Genomic DNA, 20,910 nt, shown 5'->3' with positions numbered 1-20,910 from the left:
ACCGAGCCATGCTTATGCCAGACAAGAGTAGGTAGGACTTACCCTGGGGGATCAACTGGGACGGGGCGTTCTGATAGACGCGGGTAGAGGCATGTAAATCGACATGATTTGAGTGGGGCTGCTGGACGACGAGACGAGAGTCGGCAGGCGCCGTAGCAGGGACAGTCGACGCGTTAGACGCGATTGTGTGCACATGGGACGGTTCTTGGTGCTGAGGCGCGGCTACATGAATTGCTGTTGTCGTCTCAGTCGAGCATGTTGACGTGGCAGCATCAGGGCTGTTGGCATGGTGCGTAATGCGCCAATGCCTGGTAAGCAGGTCCCGTCGCGTGAAAGCTGCGCCGCATCGACAAGCATAGGGCTTCTCTCTGGTATCTAGGTTATTGCATCAGCTACTGTAGGCTTGCTTCAACAAAACAGCGCTCATTTGGAGGCACCGACGCGTTCGGAGATGGCGGGTCAGGTGTTCTGCTCGCTTGAAGCTTCTCGAGCAATGGCTACAAGTGTGGGTGAGTTTATGCATGTGGCGGCAAGTGTTGGAGAGAAATTGGAGCGACGTGGGTCTTATGGTAAGTCCCGCCCAAGATGTCCCTTTATTTAGCGTCTTGGCTGATGCTGGCGTGCGGGGTACCTCAGCGTCTACTCCAAGCCCCCGGGACGCTGGCGGCCACGCCGAGATAACGATTTTGTGTCGATCAACCAAGTCAACCCGCACATGTATACTCCTGCTACACGGTAAGTAGTCTTCATTACAGTAAGGACATTCTCTCCGCACAAACATGTCATCGCTCGTGAGATCGCTCCCTGGTGTCGCCGTCGTCACGGGCGCGGGAGGGACTGGTACGTTGGCGGCCGTCGTCGTCGTGTGAAGCACGTGACATGGACATTGCATACTCATCTCATGCCATCGATGTAGGTATTGGCGCCGCTGTCGCTCAGGCCTTTGTACGCTCTGGCTGCTCTCGAATCGCCATTACCGATATCAACCCAGACACCCTGCAATACACAAAGGATGCCATACTTCGCATCAACCCCTCTGCGAGCGTCCTCGATGAAGCAGGAGACATTGCCGACGAAAAGTTTGTAGATGCCTTCATGGACAGAGTGGCTGCTCACTTCACGAGGCTGGACTACGCTGTCAACTGCGCTGGGATTCTAGGGGGCGACACTGTCAAAGCCGTCGACATGCCCACCGACTTCTTCGACCGCTTAACTGCCATCAACTACAGGGGCACGTGGCTCAGCTGCCGTGCTCAGTTGAGGAACATGCTCAAGCAGGAGCCTCTTGCCGAACATCTCAAGCAGAGAGGCGCCGTTGTCAACATCGCGAGTCAACTCGGTGTGGTCGCTAGGCCGGGTGCTGGTCAGTCCTCCCTAAGTAGGGCCGACTCTAGAGACATTCGATTGCTAATAAAAACACGTAGCCGCCTATTGCGCTTCAAAATCTGCCGTTATCAACATGACCCGTGCTAATGCCATCGACTACTCCGATAACGGCATACGCGTCAACTGCGTCTGTCCAGGCGTTATTGAAACACCCATGACCACCACTTCACCAGCCATGGTTGAGGCACTGAAGCCAGCCATTGACATTGCACCTATGAAACGAATGGGCCAGCCTGAAGAAGTCGCTGATGCAGTTCTTTTCCTGTGTTCTTCCCAGTCGTCGTTCATCCAGGGCCATGCGCTCGTTGTCGATGGTGGTTACACAATCAATTAGTCTAGCTACGTACGACATCAAGGTTGAAATAAGTTTCAAAAAAAGAACAGAACGTTTTTGCCTCCCAGCAAAACATCAAGGATATCGCCCAACTGATCCATCATCTATCATGGTGTTTCATAGCTTTGTTGCTAGCTTCGATTCCTGATCCATTCTGTGGCCGATTTTCTTCCAGTCATTCGCTGACTCCCAAGCGAAAGCGGCGTCCAGCACCTTTTGCTCCTGCCACAAGCCGCCTACCAGTTGCATGCCAACTGGCAGCATCACCTGTGCATCTGCATTCGACGGTGCAAATCCCACAGGAAGTGACATGGCTGGGTGGCCAGTCACATCGAAAATCGCCGTGTTAATCGTGATACCCATGCTTGGTTTGAGCGCATCCATGGGCCGATCTCCACGCTTCCAGTCCGCATTAGGTGGTGCCACAAAAGGTGTTGTGGGCATGACAATAACGTCGTACTTCTGGAAAAGTTCTTCGTATGAGTCACGCAGTTGTTGTGCAATGTTCATCGTTTTCGCGTAGAGACCGGGATAGCTGTGCATGAGTGAGAGGCCGTTGATCATCGTATTTTTGGTCGAGGGAAAGAGTTTCTGGAACGATTCGTCTGTCCATGGTTGACGTGCTGCTTCGTAGGCTGTTGAGAATAGACCTCTTCGCCCGTGTGCATAGCCTAGCATACCAAGAGTACCGGCAATTCGTTGTTGGATAGTCCAGATGGCTGGTCCCTCGAGATGGAGAGGCAACGACACCTCTTCGACAGTGGCACCAAGACGCTTGAAAGACTCAACCGCGTTCTGAACAGTGTTACGCACTTCCTGGTCGACTATCCTGTGCTCGAATCCTTCTTTGAGAACGCCAATCTTGAATCCAGCGACGGAGTTTTGAAGTCGTTGTGTGTAGTGTGTTGATCCATGTGTTGGTGCACCGAGAGTGCGGTCGTCATAGTCGTCTCTTCCGCTGATGGCCTCTAAGCATAGAGCTACATCTTTGACGGTTCTCGCAATAGGCCCAGCGTGGTCACTAACTGGGTCACCACTCGACACGCCTGTGTATGGGACTAGGCCGTGAGTGGGTTTTAGTCCTACACCTGTCACGATACATTAGTCAACTGTCATAGCAGGGGACGTTATATGCCAATCAGATTATACTCACAGCCGCAGAACGATGATGGCACACGGATACTGCCTCCTTGATCAGCACCAATTGCAATGTCGACAAGTCCACCCCCGACCACAGCACAGCCCCCTGACGTGCTTCCGCCAGCTGAGAAGCCCTCTGCATATGGATTGTCTACATGCCCTTGTGCCGAAGTAAATGAGGAAGTTGAGTTGCAGAAGTTCTCGCATATTGCCGTTCCCACAATATGAGCACCAGCGTCTAATGTTCGTCGGACTACTGTGGCATCCGAGTCGGAAGTCCATGGCGGAATAGCGTCTGTTCCAAAAAACTGTGGGACACCAGCAACTGCAATATTGTCTTTGAGACAGACCGTCTTGCCTCGAAGTAGAGTCGCTTCCGGATTGCCGCGGATGAGGAATTTGTGAGCCCAGGCGTTGCCATAGTCTTGCTCGTCTTTTGATGGCCGGTGGAGTTGTTCTCGTGGGTACTTGCTGAAGTCTGCACGTGCTACGTAGTCTGGCAAGTCCAGTACATGTTGAGCTACATCATGTACGGCAGCGAGGAGTTGTTGGTAATCGCGTGACTCGTTGGGTGATATTCCATTGGTGACGCCGATGCTACTCAATACCGACTCTGCCTCACCCTCAGCCACGAGGTTTTCACTAAACATGTGTCAGCATACCATCAAACCCCATGATTCGATAATCGGAATGGGACAAACCTGATTGGGGAGTCAAAGAAGACGGACATATTGAACAGATGACGTATGACTGCACAGAGGAAAACTGTTCAAAGGGTTGAATTTGCAGTTGAAAAGTCGCTGAGCTGCTCGATGTATGAAGCATCCAACTCTCTATTATAAGGAGGAATGTTTTACGTACAATGCAGCCAATGGCGTTGAATTTGAAGATGTGGAGGATCGATGGTTTTTCAGAGGATGCTGATGTGATAGTCTCTCCAACCGACCCCAACTCGCGCACGCACGCTAAAGTGGGTACCGACACTAGTCCATCTAGTATGAGCTTGTAACACAGATGGTTCAATATCCCAAGTAGATGACTAACTTACCGCTCATCAATCTACGTAAGTTAATTTCCGACACTCTGGATACATGTCCTTTTCCTGTCTGCTCCGAGCTTCTTTAGACTACAACTGCTGCATGCCCTTGACCAAAAGCGATTCTTTCATCCGTTTATAGAGCTGTATTCGGCTTAGAGCATGACCATCTCTAGCTCGAGTATCTACATAGTTCAAGCACATGGTAAGATTTTGCCACAAGACTGCCCATGACCATCGCATGATTTCCAGGCCGTCAGCAGCCATGGGTAGCTTGAACTTGAGGGGTCGACGGAATTCCACCTCGGCACTTATCAGATGCACATCTTCTACAGAAGAGACACTGACAGGCACCCAAAATAAGCGGTACCGCATTTGATGCCAGCAATAACTCTCTACTCTCAATATGGGCATTGGACCGGCTGGACTCTAGGGTTGTATGTATGTTGTCGGCGACCGGCGCATCGTCTACCAATATTTACTCCGTCGAAAGAACCAATCAATCTTTTCCGGCGGTGTATAATTCTACCTACAGACCCTGAGTGTCCGCAGTTGGTTGTTTGATATTGCTGACTGACTCGTGTACCGGTAGCATGTATGAAGAATCCTGGTGCGACTTGCTCAAAGCGCCTAAAGACGCAATAGCAAGAGTTAGTAACGACATGCAAGCGCATTACGTATGGTATCATCTCTTCTGCAGTGAGGCACAATATACTACACCAACAAGGCTGATTTGCTTCTTCACACTGCTTCCAGAAGCTAGGCCCCTCGTTGTCGAGATGATGTCACCAAAACTGGGCGATGCTCTCAAACATCCCCCTGTAGATTGATCGGCTCCGCACATGCACGAGAGATCATGTGGCGCCATCGTGGCATTTTACTACACGCACTGTACGCTTCGTACCAAGAGCCCTGTGGAGGTGTGTACACCGCCGCCACTTGGGCCGAATGGATTCCCTCTAGGTCAACCGGATATAACTGGAGGTTGGAGGTTGGAGGTTGGGGTTACTGCGATAAGATAAGCGAGGGTACACATGGTGGTACGCAGGGACGAACGCTGTAACAGGGCTCCGATTCCCGTGACCAAGCCGACTAGTCGCTATCGGCTGCCGTGCCCCTCCATCTGCTCGTTACCCCGCGATAGTTCTCAGAGCTCAGTATCAAGGTAATAAGCAGATCAACTTCCGGCACAGCCGGTCAACCTGTTAATTCGCATTGAATCTCAGTTGGTAACACTTCCTGCGGAACCGATCAGCTACCCTACTCGAGAGTATACCCCCACCTTCCACTTCATCCAGCAACAATGGGCAAGAAGCGTGTACTCATCTCGTATGGAATTGATGTCGATGCTGTCTGTGGTTGGCTGGGGTCCTATGGCGGACAGGACAGTACCAGTGACATCAGTCGTGGGCTCTTTGCGGGAACTGTTGGCACCCAGCGTCTACTGAAGTTGTTCAAGAAGTACGACATCAAGACTACATGGTTCATTCCGGGGCACAGTCTAGAGACGTTCCCTGAGGACATGGCGGCTGTACGCGATGCTGGCCACGAAATTGGCCTCCATGGATACAGCCATGAGAACCCTGTTGACATGAGCATTGAGCAGCAAAGAGATGTTCTTGACAAGACATATCGCATGCTGACCGAGTTTGCTGGAAAGCCCCCTCGAGGCAGCGTAGCTCCATGGTATGGTTCTTTTTGACATGATACGCCTGTGTACCATGCTAATGATCGTCAAAGGTGGGAGACAAGCCGTGAAGGTGCCGAGCTGCTGCTCTCATATGGCATTGAGTATGACCATAGCATGAGCCACCATGATTGCCAGCCCTACTATCTAAGAACTGGCGACTCATGGACCAAGATTGACTACAAGAAGAAAGCTCAGGACTGGATGAAGCCATTGGTTGCAGGTCAGGACACTGGCCTCGTAGAAATTCCTGCCAATTGGTACCTTGATGTAAGAGCGATATCAACCGATTGGTCCTCGTATCGACTAACATGCAATGTCTAGGACTTGCCACCACACATGTTCATCAAGGGCTCTCCAAACAGCCACGGCTTTGTCAATGCACGTGACACTGAAGATCTCTGGAGGGACCATTTTGACTACTTCTATCGCGAGTATGACGAGTTCATCTTTGTGAGTCTTCGCCAGACTATATACTGCTATCCCATTGTCGTAGCTAACATGACATGAATAGCCTTTGACAATTCACCCTGATGTATCTGGGCGACCACACCTGCTTCTCATGCACGAAAGACTGATTGAACATTTCAAGAAGCATGAGGGCGTCGAGTTTGTAACCATGGAGCAGATGGCGGACGAGTTCAAGAAGAAGAACGCGCCAGCTGCAGGTGCCCTACTTCCAGCTCCCGTGGGAGCTAAATTGAAGGAATAAGCAAAGCACATGACTGAGCTGAGAACCGTCCTGTTATTGTATTGGATTTTGTCGCGTCGTTAGTCTGGCTTAATCATCCTGGTTCAATGCAAAATAATCACTCAGGTATCTTGACTCGGCGCCCCTGATATCGTTATTCGCTCGTTACATAATATGCCGTTCGTGATAGCGAGTCACCAACCATGTCCAATAGAGCCATGTCCATAGGCGGTAGTCATCCTCCGAGTGTGCGCAACAATACACGCACGACAACAAAAAAACCCAGCATCAATTTAGCAATCTTACACAATGTACCATCCTGCCCGTCAATCATCTCCAACAAACTAATTTTCCCCAGGATATTCCTTGCATCCATCGAAAATTGGAGTAAATGGGTAAAGTGGTTCTGTTTTGTAAGTAAGGGCAAAGATCCCCTCTTACTCCATGGGCAAGGACTAGCGGATAGAAAAAAAATCATTTGGGAATGCAGGGTTGTGACACGTCAACGTTTTGGAGTAAGCTTGTTCCGTGCCGCCCCGCTGCGCAATCCTATCTGCCGGGGCCACCTCCAAACTCCTCCGGCCCGTACGTTTCCGCGACCCACATCCCACCCCCGGATTCTGCGATAGCGCGAGCGCGGGTGTGTTGCTTTGTGGTGTTGGTAGACGCGCACGCAACTGGATGGGAGACGCGCTGAGGGAGGGGGATTGCTTGCTTTGATTGGGTGGGCTTGGTGGAGTAGGTGCCCAACGTTGCTAGATTGGGTTAAGGAGTAGAATGTTTTAAGTTAATATTTAGTAAAACGGATTTCTAAAGAATGTGCAGATATGAGTAAATAATATTGTAAAAAAAATTAGAGACAAAGAATAGAGAGGAGAAGAAGCAAGTTTGTTCAAAGTTTTTTTTTCTTCAAATATCTTTAATAAACATCTCTATGCTAAAAACAACAACAATCCAGCTCAACATTAAACATTTTAAGAAAACAATTCTAATTTCTATATTCTAAAGTACATTACTCAAGCACCTGCAGAAAATAAAACTTCAGAATTTCCATCCAAAGATAAGTAACTCTTAGGAACTCGCCTAAGCGCGGCCTACCTGCTTTGGTCCCCTATTAACCCATGCCTAGTTCCCCCCTCGGTGTTCCTACGGTGAGTTCGCGCGTCCCCCCCTCCCCATCCAGGGTGCACCAGGGTACCTGTGCGATCTTATTCAAAACGCCAACATACGGGATGGTGGGCCCACCGCCCGCCGACCCGCCGACCCAAGCAGCAGCAGCAAAAGCGCTTAGATAAATTGAAGTCATCACCTTTTATTCGATTGTCTTTTTCTTGGTATCTTCTCTTCCTTCAAAACCTTTCTGTATATCAGAAGATATACGTACGGCCTCTGTTTCTTGGCCTACTGCTGCCTCTCTCGCCTGTGTCTGTCCTTTTTGGCTTCGCGGTCGGTCCTTCGGGTTGCGAATCATGGCTGAGAAGAACGAGGATGTTATTGCGCCGGCGCCGAGCCATAGCTCTGGAAGTATCGGTGAGGCGAAATCTGACCTGGAGAATGACAATGAGGTGTTCAAGAAGGGAGAGGGATATGAGGATTTCCGTACTGTGGGATGGATTCAGACGACCATGATTTTGCTGAAGAGTAAGACTTTAATATTCTCTTGTTGTTTATTGTTGTGAATGTCAACATGTTTTCGCGCAAATGTTTTGAAAAAATCGACTGACTTGTGCAACTTTAGTCATTTTCGCAACTGGTGTGCTTACGATTCCCTCGGCCATGTATGTCCTTGGTGCTTTGCCTGGTGCCATCAATGTCATCGGCTGGCAGGCTATCAACACTTGGGCTGCGTTGGTCCTGGGACAGTTTCGCATGAGGCACCCGGGGTGCCATTCTATTGCTGATATGGGTCTGCTTGTTGGCGGACCTATTGTCAAGGAAATCACCGGTATTCTCTTCCTGGTTGCCTTCGTTATCGTGGCTGCATCGGGCATCGTGGGTGTATCGACTGCACTCAACGCGCTCTCCAACCACTCGCTGTGCACAAACTACTTTTCCCTCATTGCAACGCTTATGGTCGGCCTTTGTGCGAGTGTGAGGAAGTTTGAGAAGATTGCATGGATCACTTGGGCTGGTTTTGTTTCGGTCTTTATTGCCGTCTTCATCGTCGTGTAAGTTTCTCTCCGTCCTTGGTTTGCTCAGCTCGGCGCGTGCCAGTAGAGAATCTTTATTCCGTTTCTTTTTGACACTCAGCTTACACAAACCTCAGAATTGGAGTAACGACCCGCGATCGACCCGCTGCAGCACCTCAAACCGGTCCTTATGATTTCGGATACCATGTTATCGGCCATCCAACATTTGCAGCTGGCATCACAGCCGCAAGTACGATCTTTTGCTCCTCGGCCGCCACGTCTGCTTTCCTCCCCGTCATGTCGGAAATGCGCAATCCCCGCCACTTTGGTAGGTCAGTAATGACCTGCATGACCTTTGTCGGTGCCGCCTACCTATCTTTCAGTCTGGTTGTATACAAATGGTGTGGTAAATGGGTTGCTTCGCCGTCCTTGGGCAGTGCTGGACCTACCATCAAAAAGGTGGCATACGGAATCGGTATCATTGGACTGCTCGTCAGTGGCGCCCTATACGTCCACATTGGTGCCAAGTACATTTTCGTCCGAATTCTGCGCAAGTCCAGACATCTGCAGTCCAACACGTTTGTCCATTGGGGCACATGGTTTGGATGCGTAGGCGGCATGACCATTGTCAGCTTCCTGATCGCCTCAGGAGTACCAATCTTCAACTACCTACTCAGTCTTGCTGGAAGTCTCGCGTTTGCTCCCCTGGGAATTGGCTATCCGGGTTGGCTGTGGATCTACGACCACCGCGACCACTGGAGAGGATCATTTCCGCAAAAGATGATGTACTTGTTGCACGTTGCGCTTATCGGTCTTTCTGCATTCCTGACTGTCGGAGGCACATATGGCGTGATTGTTCAGATCAAGGAGGCGTACAAAGATGGTTCGATTGATTCTGCGTTTTCATGCGCAGATAATAGCAATTCGTCCTAGTTACGTTTAGATGCTTTAACGGTTACGTCTACGGGAACGCTTATTTAATACACTCGCTCTAGGGGCTTTATTCCATGAATTCAATTCTTCATTAAGACGACTTGTTGTGTGAGATTGTGGTTGTACGTGACTCGGGCAACATGGGCTTCTTATCGAGTGTCTAACCGATTTTGTAAAGAACCAATAAATGAACGATGGACCTGAAAGGAGTATTGGTCTTATCTCAAAGTCCATTGAACTGGCGATTTAGCATGGAGACTTGGATTGTTTGTTGCCTTGAAGTGCATATTTCCAAGGATACATCGCTGCATGACGGTCTGCCAGATTTATTCATGTGGTCGCATAAGCAACATGACTCCACCATGGGTTAAACAGCCTATCAACACTGGAAGAATAGCCAGGCATCACTTTGAGTCCATGGATCATCCACACTTCCCATAGCTCTGGATCACTGCCATGACCTCTCGATAGCATGCGCACGTACGCACTTGCATCCCCTCCTCAATTGACAGGTGAGAATTTTTCTGCTTGCCATATGGTAATACGGAAGAATTTTCGGCACGGACGCTCATTTCGTAACCATGACAGCCCACCGCAAAGCTACCCACAACATGGCTTGTTGTTCGGCAATGAACAGTACAAGGTAAGTGCAGACACTGTGTTACACAAAGCCCATGGTTGAATATTTCCGGGATGGCGTGAGGAAGAAAAAATTTGCGTAATATCATGCCAGATGAGGATGGGTAAAGTGGGTCTAGGAAATGAGGACTGATTGTAGTTGGTAGTGCAACCACACTACATGATTGCGAACATGGGCTTTCGGTGTGATCATAAGCATGGAAATGTAAAAAAAGAAACGCGGCTGGGATAGCTTGAACAGGTTTTATGTATGAGCTGATAATCGACAGCGTTAATCCAGGATTATGTTGCTAGCTTCAATGCCTTGATGCAGGAGTGATGACTTGCAAGTCATGTCTATGTATGTATGCATGTACATGCTTGGCGTCCTATCTGAAAGTCTCTAAGGGGGCATACGGACGGGTGAAGCCCACGGCTTACAGTGATACAAGCCATGTGTGTGTTTGTGTGTGTTCAGATTTAACGTCCTACCTAAAAGTCTCCCATAGGGCATGCGGACGGATAGGTCCCAGGATTTATGGTGCTGTCCCACCACCTAGTCCCGTCTATTCGCGGGAGTATCTTGCAAAGCACAGTATTCTCGCAAGGCCTAGTCCGCCAGTTGAGCAACCGCTGCTGTCTTCTCTTTCTCTGCTGGGCGAGAGCCCTGCTACAGTCCGTGGCGTTGTGCCAAATTAATTGCAGGCTGGGATACAAGCCATGTCTGATGTCCAGCGACACACAATTGACTACCTGAGCGTCCACCACCATCAGCAGCTTCCCTTCAAGTATTATGTACAACTACAGTCTACATGTCGACCTTACTGCATAGCTTCTTGTCAGCACCTGCCTATAGAGACAGACGCCGCAACAGTATCTCCAGCATCTCATCACGTGCCGCCTCCTCGCTCTGCTGTTTCGTATCCGACATGGCTTGATACATGTACGACACGCACGATGCAATATACAGAGAGACAAGAGTGATGATGACTGGCTCACAGAACGCTAGTATAAGGATCAAATGGTGCTTCGCGAGGGTTACATAGTATGCGCGTGATATATTCTTGTATACCTTCTTGCGCATTCATGTTACGGGATGATGCAACAGATTTGAAATCGCCAGCTTCACAAGGGAGAAATACAGCTCCGTTCTGTCACGTCCAAGTGAATAAATACGGTTTGCTAGATAAGGGTAAACAGCGTCGACAAGACTCTATAAAGCTTGTCCAAGTTTTTCTCAAGGCACAAGATAGGAACTCCACAAGCCATACTTCATATTCCTACAGCATTGTCCTGTTAGACTGTGATCGAGAGAGCAAGTAGAGATAGCGACTTGAGAAAGTAAAAGTTGGGCCAATTTCCATACCTATCGAACTGGACATCCTATTGCCTTTGAAAGCTCGCTAGATAAAACAAGACTAATCTTACAGGCCGCCTGCTAATCAAGATAATGTTGTGACAGCTGACCCCCTCCCCTGAAAATCTGCTTCGGTTCTCTGCAGTCGCATCGCCAGCATGGATGCGTCCTTGAAGTTTTTTTTTCTCAACCTTGGCTACATTGTAGCTTCGTGTTCCGTTCCGCTATACAAGTATCCAGGATGGCTTTTTGTTTTCATTTGCAATCTGCGGATGCATTCTTCTTTGATGGCAATGGATCATGCTAAGGAGAAAAAGATATTAATTGAAGCTTAATAGTGCTTGTCAATTAATGGCCCTTGCTTAGTTGTAGATTGAACCAGGCAAAGGACAAGGGACACCATTCAATGCCGATTTTACCACCCATACGTGCGTACGTGAGACCAACGACTTGGTGGTATTGTTGCATCAAATGTAATATACATCAAGGTTTCCCGGGAGCTTTGATGTCGCACGCCTTACGCCTTGTCTTGTTATTACAAAGTTACTAATGAGTAGATCCCCGGGGTTTCAGATTATCGGCCATAAGGATATTTCTAGCATCGTCAAATACGCATGACGATGTCTGGCTGCAGAATCCCTCTCATGCACCGGAGCAACCTTCTCCATCGGTTTGTTCCTGGTAAGCTGTGTAGCATCTGTTGTCTATCGCCAGCGTACTTGAATCATTAACATCGGCAGTGATTGTGACCAAGTGCTGCTGAGTGAGTTATGCAGTATTAGAAAAAAAGTGTTTCAAAAAGGATCCCTAGTTCTTTGAGGAATTGGTATCGACATGATGATTGCCAGCTTCACGCGACAACCCAGCAAGTATCAGCTGCACGAATATGAAAATAGAATAGCAGATTACCTTGCAGCGGCTGGGAATGTTGAATACCGCGCCTTTATGATCCAGGAAGCAAAACATATAGGCGAAAAGGAAATATCCTGCCACTGCAAGCGAGAAAAAAAAGAAATCAAAGTTTGGGGGCTTTGTATGATGGCAAATCAAGTGAGACATGCTGGGACACTGGCGTGTCATCCTGTCTTCGCTTTAGCCCATACTGGAACGTGGGGGCCGGGCTGAAGCGACGCCATAGGCCTTCTCTTCTTCATCACACAGACACACACACCCCGCCAACAGATCAGCTCTGCCACCTGCACTGCCTGGCGCTCCACATGCGTTGCGCTTTGCAGCCTCGGAATGCGCGCCCTCTGCTCTGACCGGTGGCTGACGTTGGCCATGGTAGACTAGTAAAAGTTTCCACTTTTACTAGCCACATGCCTTAGTCACGCATCTGCATCCATCTCGGAAGACAACCTGTCAACCCCCATTCCGGCCCACGATGAACAGGCGTGGTGGAGAGGCCAAAACGGAAGCAATGCGGTTGCTGCCGCTTGGCCAGAATCCAGTTCGGTAACCGAGCACAGCTAGCAAGGAACTTGGATATTCGCGCATGCCTAGTCTTCCAGCGGCTTCTACGCTACTCTTTTTTACAAGACGCTCGATGGATGTAGTCTCTGCATTGCTAGTCGGTTTATCGCTGGCAGTGGTGACGTGTGACGAGTTTCAACCGACGCAATCGGGCCTTATCAGCCCTTTCAGAAAGTATAGTACTTTGTACCTCGGCCTGAGTTTCTGTGATCGTAATCATGAAGGCAACCATGTTTTTGTTTGAGTTCAAGGGCCAGAAATCAGCGACGCAGGAATATTTGGCGATAGCGGAGATCTCGTTGATATTGTGAGGCTTTGCTATCGTTGAGTACTTGTTCGGCTTGATGCTGTGATACTGTGGGGAAAACAACGGGTGGAGAACTGTCCTGGTTAGCTTGCAGTTGGCTTCATTCTTGGGGCGCTCTATATGGTTGTCGCTCCGGATGTGGATAACTACAAGCAGCAGGAAGAGAACTGGGTGTAGAAGAGAGTGTAGAAGCTGCCGAGGCAATGCGGACCGCAGATAGTTGGGAGGGGCTAGGATATTGCCTGCCCCCACACAGGGTTTCCAATCCAACGGCGCTGTTGAGGATTTGGGACAAAGATATCCATAATTTTTCACATCATGTGTGTTCTGGGTCGCATTTTTGGTCGCATCTGAAGTTGAATCGCCTGACTCTTTGAGCAGACCAGGAGACTTGAGGAAGTACGTTTGCAAGCCAGCAAGTATCGCCGACAAAAGCCCTCTTCGACAGTACCAAGCTCTCTGACGGCCCGAAGATCTTCGAGATATAGATGAAATGTAATAACAACGATAGAGTCGCCAAGCACACACCTATGGTAACAAGGACAGACCTTGTTGTCGAACTCAAATTCTGCGGTCATGCCCCTCTGCAAGGCTTTCCAATTTTTTTCACGGAATAATCTTGCGTACGTGGGATGTTTGAGAGTCAGAAATGGGAGGGAGGGGTGCAGAAGGTGATCGATGCAACGATTAGCTGGGTTGTCAAGGAAAATTCCCTAGTAGTATCACCGTCTCATTTTGCCTTGTAGGCTGCCAGCTCTATGCACCATGTCCTAGTATACTTAATACGGGTATTTGTGTAAGTGATATTTATAGGTGAAAGAATAGGAACCTAATCACACTGCTATATTACGCGACTGGACATAATAGTGTTACTGCGATACATCTTCTCATGGAGAAGAGACGACTCGCAACCCATGCGCAGACTTGATACACTATAATCTCACTCGTATAGGTGTCTGGAAAGCTCGTATAGTGTAGTCTATCGTGAAAATACTTTTCGTTTTGACTGTTCAGCAGAGATACACTCATGGGTTTCTAGTGTAGACCAGAGTTGGAAGTGTGGGAAAAGTAGTTGTAAGTTAGAGTGACATTCAGGGTAACATCAGATGCACACACATTGCGCTCGCATGATGTCTTTGCAGGGTTGTATCACGACGTGGGTGCCATGCTACCGAGCCGTGCGCTCCTGAGAGCTGGGTTGATGGCCACTTCGCCATGTGATTACACAAATGAAATTGTTTTGACCAGCCCACCTCTAGTCGCAGCATCAGCTACGCCGAAATAGTTCCTACCGAGAATGACCTATACGAACCCTTGCACGGAGTGACAGTTTTCCTAGTTTCCTAGGGCCTCGAGGCGGGCGGTCCGCGCGCTTCCTGCCCCGCCTGAGGACCACTTCGCTAGGTATGACGAGCAAGTCGATCACTGCAGTTTTGCAGCGGATAAAGTCGTCATTGCACATATGTCGATTTGCGATTATCGATTCGGTTCTGGGACCTGCGTTGACAGCTAATTCAGCGCGGCCAAACTTTGGTGGTAGGGGAGCGAGGCTATCAAAAGTATATTCTCACGCCACCCGTATCTGACTCTCGGCATCCCAGGCTCAAAATGCGGATCGACTTATGGACATGGTTGCAAACAAGTGGCTATCGGTAGAGACATGAGCCCCCGACCAAACAAAGCCAATCATGGGCTGCAGATCAGCGGACAAAGGCCCTATTGTAAGAGACTCACGTTTGAGACTACTTCCCTGCCTCGAATAAGGCCAGGATATGGTCGGTGACAAACCTTTGAATGACGCAAATCTACGCGAGAGTGAAAAAACGAAAGAAAGTGAGCGAGCTGGTAAGGCCGCGGTACGAGTTTGTAAGCGAGGTGTAACCGGTCAAAGACTATCTACCTGAGGGTGTTGATGTTAAGGAGACGAGGCTCCGAGGCATTTGTGTAACGTCATGAGGCTGCATATGCACATCATACACATATATAAGTGAATAGACAGCGAAGCACATGTGCAAAAGACGGGGAAGGGACAGGCAGTCAATGGCAAGGCATGGCAAGGCTGGCCCTAAGTATGTACCCCGGGAAGAGAGTGGTTTAGGAGGGCGTCTTCGGTGAAACTGCTCGGGGCAGACGGTATAACGTCGGAGATTTGCCAGGTTACGGGCGATCTCGAGGTTGAAGGATGACGGTTAGAACGTGCTTGCCACGTGTGTATGGAGTAATGTGGTGGAGTCCTATTGGGAGAGCAGGTGGGAGGTACGAGAGGGCCTCAGACTTGTGCCGTGTTGCAGAGATGAGGGGGCTTGGAAAGAAAAGAGCTGTGTGGTCAGGCCTGACTCGAGGCCGTGTTCTGGGCTGTATGTGAAAGGCGCCACTTCGCTTGCAGTTGGGAACCCATGTTCATTGCGCCCGAATCGGAAGGCGACCTACACCATGGCTTGTTTCAGCGCTCGGTGTTGGGCCTGGGGCGGCATGGTGGATAGGAGAACGAGTGCTAGGCTGAGGACAGAGGTCCAGTGTTTTCGGCAGCTCCGCAACCATAATGCACCCACACGCATGCGTGTGGAAGTGCCATGTGTATGGACATGAGGAGAGGAGCTTGGTAGAGGGCACGTCGGGTGTCTGTCATCAGGCGTGGTGGTGGTGAAACGACCAGAGTACTCGAGGCCCGGCCCAGTCCCACGGAAGAGCACAAGACAGGCATTTCTTTTGCCATTCTAGTGCGCATGTCGTGGTGGATCCTCGTCCGTCAGCGCTGGCACACAGCCCAGAAGCGGAGATACGAGTTGGTGCCAGGGGCGTTTGCATGTTTGGTTGGCTGGTGGGAAAGCTTGGGTGACAGGCATGCGGCGTGGTTAGCCGTGTTCCGCGTCGGCCCGCATGCTGTGCAACAAATCAGCGCCGTGCATCCTCGCCCTAACCCTTCTTCGCATCCCGAAAAGCCCGCCCAGCGACAGCCCCCCATGTCGCATGGCCAGCAGGGTCAGAGCACCCTGAGTGCGGCCAGATAGGCGTTGAAGGTAAACTCAACGGGCATGGTGCATGACACTGCCCTGGCCCGGACCATGGCACTGGAAGCCGCCTTATTTGGCTTTATCTGCGTCAAGCCGCTCGCGCAGTGGGGGGCCTATAACTATACCCCCGGTTCCAGCTGCAACTGAACCCCTTCGCGACGATTCTGCTGAAAACCGCTCGTTATGCTGTGAGGACAGAAGCTGCCTTGTAGTCATCATGGCGGGCTCAATCACGGACAATCGCTTTGACATCATCAATGGAAAGCAACTGGCTTTGCTTATTGCACCTCTCCTCTGCTTTGTCGTAGCTTCGGTCGCTGTCGCCGCGAGATGGTACACCAGGAGCGTGAGAAGAATCAACACCCTGACCGAGGATGTCCTCATGCTGGCTGCTCTGGTAAGGCTGAATGCTTGCTTGGTTGATGTTGAATCAGGCTGACATTCCAAAGGCTATGAGCTTCGTCGTAGTTACCATAGTTTACGTTTTGGTTTTTCTAGGTGGCGAGGGCTTGACAAGTGATCAGATCAAGGCGGATCCGACAAAGGATTTCGACGTCGTAAATCGGTTCTGGCTACGAGTACGTCTGAAGCCAGTCATTATAATCAACTCATCGCTAACTCACATTCAAGTTGCAATTCGCACTCGACATATGCTGGGCCACATCCATTGCCACTGTTCAAATCGCTTTCGCCAAGGCCTATCTCCGCCTGTATGAGAGAAAACGCATCGCTCAGACCGCTTGCTGGTGTTCCATAGGGCTGATCTCCATCTGGTACATCTGGTCGCTCGCCGGCTGGATCAGCATGTGCCACCCACCTGGAAAGTGTGAGCTGCAGAGCAAAAAATCATGTATTATCATCGGATCGCTACACGTCTTCTTCAACAGCATCATCCTATTTGCCCCAGTGCCCGCAATTTTAGCAGCCGAGCTATCGGCCAAGAAGAGGTGGTCCGTAATGATTTTGTTTCTTCTGGGATGCTTGTAAGTCAAAGCGTTCAACAGTCCAGTGCAGGAGTTACTAACAGTGTACAGCTGCACAATCCTCGCCGTCCTGCGCATCGATTGCGCAATCAACGTATTCGGCGACGTGAACGAAGATCCCATTGGTGCGTCTTGGTGGCGTGTCTGCTTCTCGCCTATTGAAGTTGCTGTCGGAATTGTCTGTTGCTGTGTTCCTAATGTTCGTTCGTTGCCATCCTGGCGTAGGGCTTCTCCAATCACGTCCAACGAAAGTCACGGTCTCCGCCGACTCAAGTTCCGGACGACGAGTAGTGGTTCTTCTACGTCGAATTTGAATGAGCCTTCGCAATGGATGCCGCACGCCTCGAAACCACAAGCCGCTGCATTCGTCACTCTGAACAGCGACTCGGATACCCTTGAGCGGACCGGATCTCTAGGCGCGAACGAGATCAAAATCACCAAAGAGTACAATCTCGATCGGCTGTGATTTTAGAGTGATAATTATATCAAGATTTTAAAAACCCGAGCCTGATTTCCTTCGGTGTTGAGAAAAAAAATAGATGTTTGTGGAGCACGTTGCTACTGGATGCAGAATGCCAATCTAATTATCCGCAAGTGCCAACAACAGTAACGGCAGCTGCGGTCGGGTCTACCCGTTACCAACGCGTAGGGATGACGTCACTGCCGTACTTAACTTCCAACCATCACTCTTGATCAACACCTCTTCACACCACTACCCACCGAACCTGAGAAGCACACAGCATGGCACCCAGACCGAACGCTCGCATCACCACCCTCCTCCGTTACACATACCAAGCCAACATGGTCTTTTTCGCCGGATTTGCAACGTGGTATTTCTTAAGGAGTCTGGACCAGAAAGTGTCAGAAGATCCACGCCGACAGAGCAGCGCGGATAACCCAAGAACGAAGTCGTAATCCTGAAGGAGCAGATGGTATGCAAGGACGCTCGGAAGAAAGATGGATTTGCATGACAGTGATATAGAAGAGAAGGGCGTCAAGCCAACCCCTGCTGTGCTGGGGGTGACGAAAGAAGAAATCAAGGAGCAATCCTTAGGCTCGGGAACGATGTATTTTACGCGAGACTAGACACTAAACGGCAACGACATACTATTCCCCACCAACAGTCGCGATCGACGGGCCTAGAAGTTGGGACATACCAGCATGTAGTTTCTGTGCTTTCGCTTGTTCATTCAAGCATGCACCCCCCGATATCAGCCATTGATCGGCATAAAATAAATTCTAATACAATGTTTGACCCAGCATGCATTACTGATGTTGCTCCTCCACATTAGGTATCTGCCAAGCGCCTTCGGTTGTCACGTGTTTAACCGTTTCCAGTGCTACCCAAGCGCCCCCCCTTCCCAGACATCTACAATACGAATGCACTCATATTGACGCACTGCTCCTCATTATCAGAAACCGGAAGTATTTGTACCTTTTGGTGCCCCCAAGAAAGAGCGTGTTACCCACTTCCAGTCGCTATATGAGGCCATTTGCGCAACTTTACAATCCACATCCTTCGCGTTACTGGATTATCGAGCCTACCAGAGGCAAGCACGCTAAGCCATGCTTGTAATATGCATGCTTCCTACACACCTCAACAGCAGCATTATGTGAGAGAGTTTAGGCTTACACTTCGTTGTCATTGGTACATCTCTTTTTTACCCACATACTCTCTCATGCATCTCCGCTTCCTTCCCCATGGGCTACGTGTAGCACCATCACACCATGCAGTTATTCTTATCCAAGCAGCTTAAGAGCACTTTGCTTACATCATGGCATCGATCTATCCATAGTGATTCTCTGCCCAATTCCATCATACTCCATCGTCGTCATGCTCCGTACACCGCCCCTACTCTTCCTTTCCGCCATGCTCGTAGACCTCATCTTAGCCATCACACTCATCTCGCTCTTCGCCTCCGCATACCCCGATCGATTCCGTACCGCCCTCTGGCAAAACGGTGGCTCCGAAGGCTGGAATTCTGATCCCCAGCAACGTGTGTACGACTATGCAAACTACCGCGAGTCGCCTCCCATGCCCTTGATTTGGGATCAAACGTACGTCCGAGGTCACTGGCCTCATATACAGTATGTGTATCTACTGGAAGCTGATATAGCGAGTAGTTCCACAATGTTCCACCTGGTGATCGCCGTCATAGCGCTCTTTGTATGGATCGTGCGCTTCCAAGTCAATTGCCTTAGTGGATACGTACTCGACCTTCATGCGAGTATCATGACGAACGCAATGTACGATATACTTCTGGTCGGCCTCTATGCATCTAGCGCGGTACTGCAGAACTCGGGTGACTTTTCGGATCCTGGGCATGTCGGTTTGAGGCCTTGGTATCTGGAGCGGGGGTGTAAGGACGCGTGGGAGCGGACACGGGGTGGGTGTGAAGTTATGAGGGTGTCATATGGCGTGACGGTGTTTGCTGTGTAAGTCATGTAAAGGGTCTTTTGTTATTTCAAGGGCTTATCCCAAGAGGTCCTGGCTGATGTGATGTTCGTTTAGGATATGGTGCTGCCTCCGCTTCATGACGACATGTTTGTATCTTGCATACATACTTGGCAGAGAGCATGAGATTCAAGATGTGTTGCCCGATTACGATGAATTTTCCGAATGCAAAAACATGGGTCACATATCTTGAACGCATACTTCCATATGCATAACGAGTGGATATGGGTACTCTATAATGACACCAGCATGATATGCACAATGGGAATCAATCAAACCAGACCTTCTCAGACTCTGGATTATGCTTTACTGGCTACTAGGAGAGCTCAAATTTGCTTGAATCATTGCCATTTTTGGCCAACTTTCGATCGAGATTCCTATCGGAATGGTTCTCTCTAACAACAGCACGAATACCACGTGACTGAACAGTACAAAGCCGGTCGACACGTGACCATCCACATCCTTTTATGCAGCGTCTTATGCCTCGATAGAATAGCTATCTTAAGCGTCGCATGATTCAATAAGTCATCAATTGAAAGGACCAAAAGAGTGGTTGTTTCCAGTTCACTGATATACCAATGCTCCTACCGACACTGTGAACAAGACTTCACTGAGCTCAAGTCCTTCGATGAGTGGAAATATAGTATTCAGATTAGTAGCAAATATGTCTTTTACAACGGCTCTCTTCAGAGAAACACATTCATACTTAACGCCACCATCTCTGCACTTGACAAATTACTTTCTTAGTTGCTTCGGTACATGACCATAGTAAACTCTAAGGGTGAGCGATTGGCACTAGACCAAAGTGTATCGAGCAGTCTTCCATCTTTCATATACCAATCCTTGGTATAAAAGCGGTGAGTGTACCTTTTGATTTCACACTGACTACACTGCTGAGCAAAAGTGAAATACGCCCGCAGCAAAGTTCTTCGCTTTATAGTCAAGATCCTAAGAGCAAAGAGCTACGAAAGCTGGATGATGTGTTTCTGATTGATCATGGCCTTCACTCAACCATATTCTGGATACTCTTCACAAAACAACTCAGATGAGATCCACCAATCACCAATTCCAAATGTGATATCAGAGATTGCGAAGAAGATCCTGCAGTCTGTACCATCACCTCCAACATTTGGATCCTCAACGCCCTCAGCGAGGGGAGAGAGCAATACGAGGTATTGTTGCTTAATCGTCCTTTAGTAGGCTAAAATCATATCAAAGATTATCAATGCTCACACTACCATGTCTTTCGAAAGCGAAGGATGCAGGCTCACTATTGATGAAGTTTGGATAGCAACCTTCCAGTCAACCAAAGGATTCGGGCGGGGCGATCTTTTTGCTTTCCATGGAAGGGGGAGCTTAATGTACGA

At 49.4% G+C, this 20,910-nt stretch overlaps 6 protein-coding genes across 6 annotated transcripts; 5 read left to right on the top strand and 1 right to left on the bottom strand.

Moving 5' to 3' along the window:
• Nucleotides 1–779: 779 nt before the first annotated feature.
• Nucleotides 780–1,720, top strand: COCCADRAFT_85414 (uncharacterized protein; the record flags this gene model as incomplete). The annotated part of the gene is made up of 3 exons (XM_007710019.1): nt 780–840; nt 917–1,363; nt 1,425–1,720. The coding sequence occupies 3 exons, from the start codon at nt 780–782 to the stop codon at nt 1,718–1,720; spliced, it is 804 nt and encodes a 267-aa protein (XP_007708209.1).
• A 117-nt stretch (nt 1,721–1,837) lies between these two features.
• On the bottom strand, nt 1,838–3,590 carry COCCADRAFT_85235 (uncharacterized protein; the record flags this gene model as incomplete). The annotated part of the gene is made up of 3 exons (XM_007710018.1): nt 1,838–2,808; nt 2,874–3,502; nt 3,562–3,590. 3 exons carry the CDS (start codon nt 3,588–3,590, stop codon nt 1,838–1,840), a joined length of 1,629 nt encoding a protein of 542 aa, XP_007708208.1.
• Nucleotides 3,591–5,199: 1,609 nt separating this feature from the next.
• On the top strand, nt 5,200–6,295 carry COCCADRAFT_85355 (uncharacterized protein; the record flags this gene model as incomplete). Its single annotated transcript, XM_007710017.1, has 4 exons — nt 5,200–5,582; nt 5,637–5,853; nt 5,908–6,036; nt 6,098–6,295. The coding sequence occupies 4 exons, from the start codon at nt 5,200–5,202 to the stop codon at nt 6,293–6,295; spliced, it is 927 nt and encodes a 308-aa protein (XP_007708207.1).
• Nucleotides 6,296–7,743: 1,448 nt separating this feature from the next.
• On the top strand, nt 7,744–9,336 carry COCCADRAFT_85444 (uncharacterized protein; the record flags this gene model as incomplete). Its single annotated transcript, XM_007710016.1, has 3 exons — nt 7,744–7,915; nt 8,013–8,442; nt 8,541–9,336. The coding sequence occupies 3 exons, from the start codon at nt 7,744–7,746 to the stop codon at nt 9,334–9,336; spliced, it is 1,398 nt and encodes a 465-aa protein (XP_007708206.1).
• Nucleotides 9,337–16,322: 6,986 nt separating this feature from the next.
• On the top strand, nt 16,323–17,554 carry COCCADRAFT_85369 (uncharacterized protein; the record flags this gene model as incomplete). The annotated part of the gene is made up of 4 exons (XM_007710015.1): nt 16,323–16,502; nt 16,555–16,683; nt 16,736–17,088; nt 17,140–17,554. The coding sequence occupies 4 exons, from the start codon at nt 16,323–16,325 to the stop codon at nt 17,552–17,554; spliced, it is 1,077 nt and encodes a 358-aa protein (XP_007708205.1).
• A 1,368-nt stretch (nt 17,555–18,922) lies between these two features.
• On the top strand, nt 18,923–19,736 carry COCCADRAFT_33272 (uncharacterized protein; the record flags this gene model as incomplete). Its single annotated transcript, XM_007709980.1, has 3 exons — nt 18,923–19,146; nt 19,213–19,524; nt 19,601–19,736. 3 exons carry the CDS (start codon nt 18,923–18,925, stop codon nt 19,734–19,736), a joined length of 672 nt encoding a protein of 223 aa, XP_007708170.1.
• Nucleotides 19,737–20,910: the final 1,174 nt, after the last annotated feature.

The sequence above is a fragment of the Bipolaris zeicola genome (genome assembly GCF_000523435.1).
Source record: "Bipolaris zeicola 26-R-13 unplaced genomic scaffold scaffold_13, whole genome shotgun sequence".
Lineage (NCBI taxonomy): Eukaryota > Fungi > Ascomycota > Dothideomycetes > Pleosporales > Pleosporaceae > Bipolaris > Bipolaris zeicola.
This window is presented reverse-complemented; position numbering and strand designations above follow the sequence as displayed.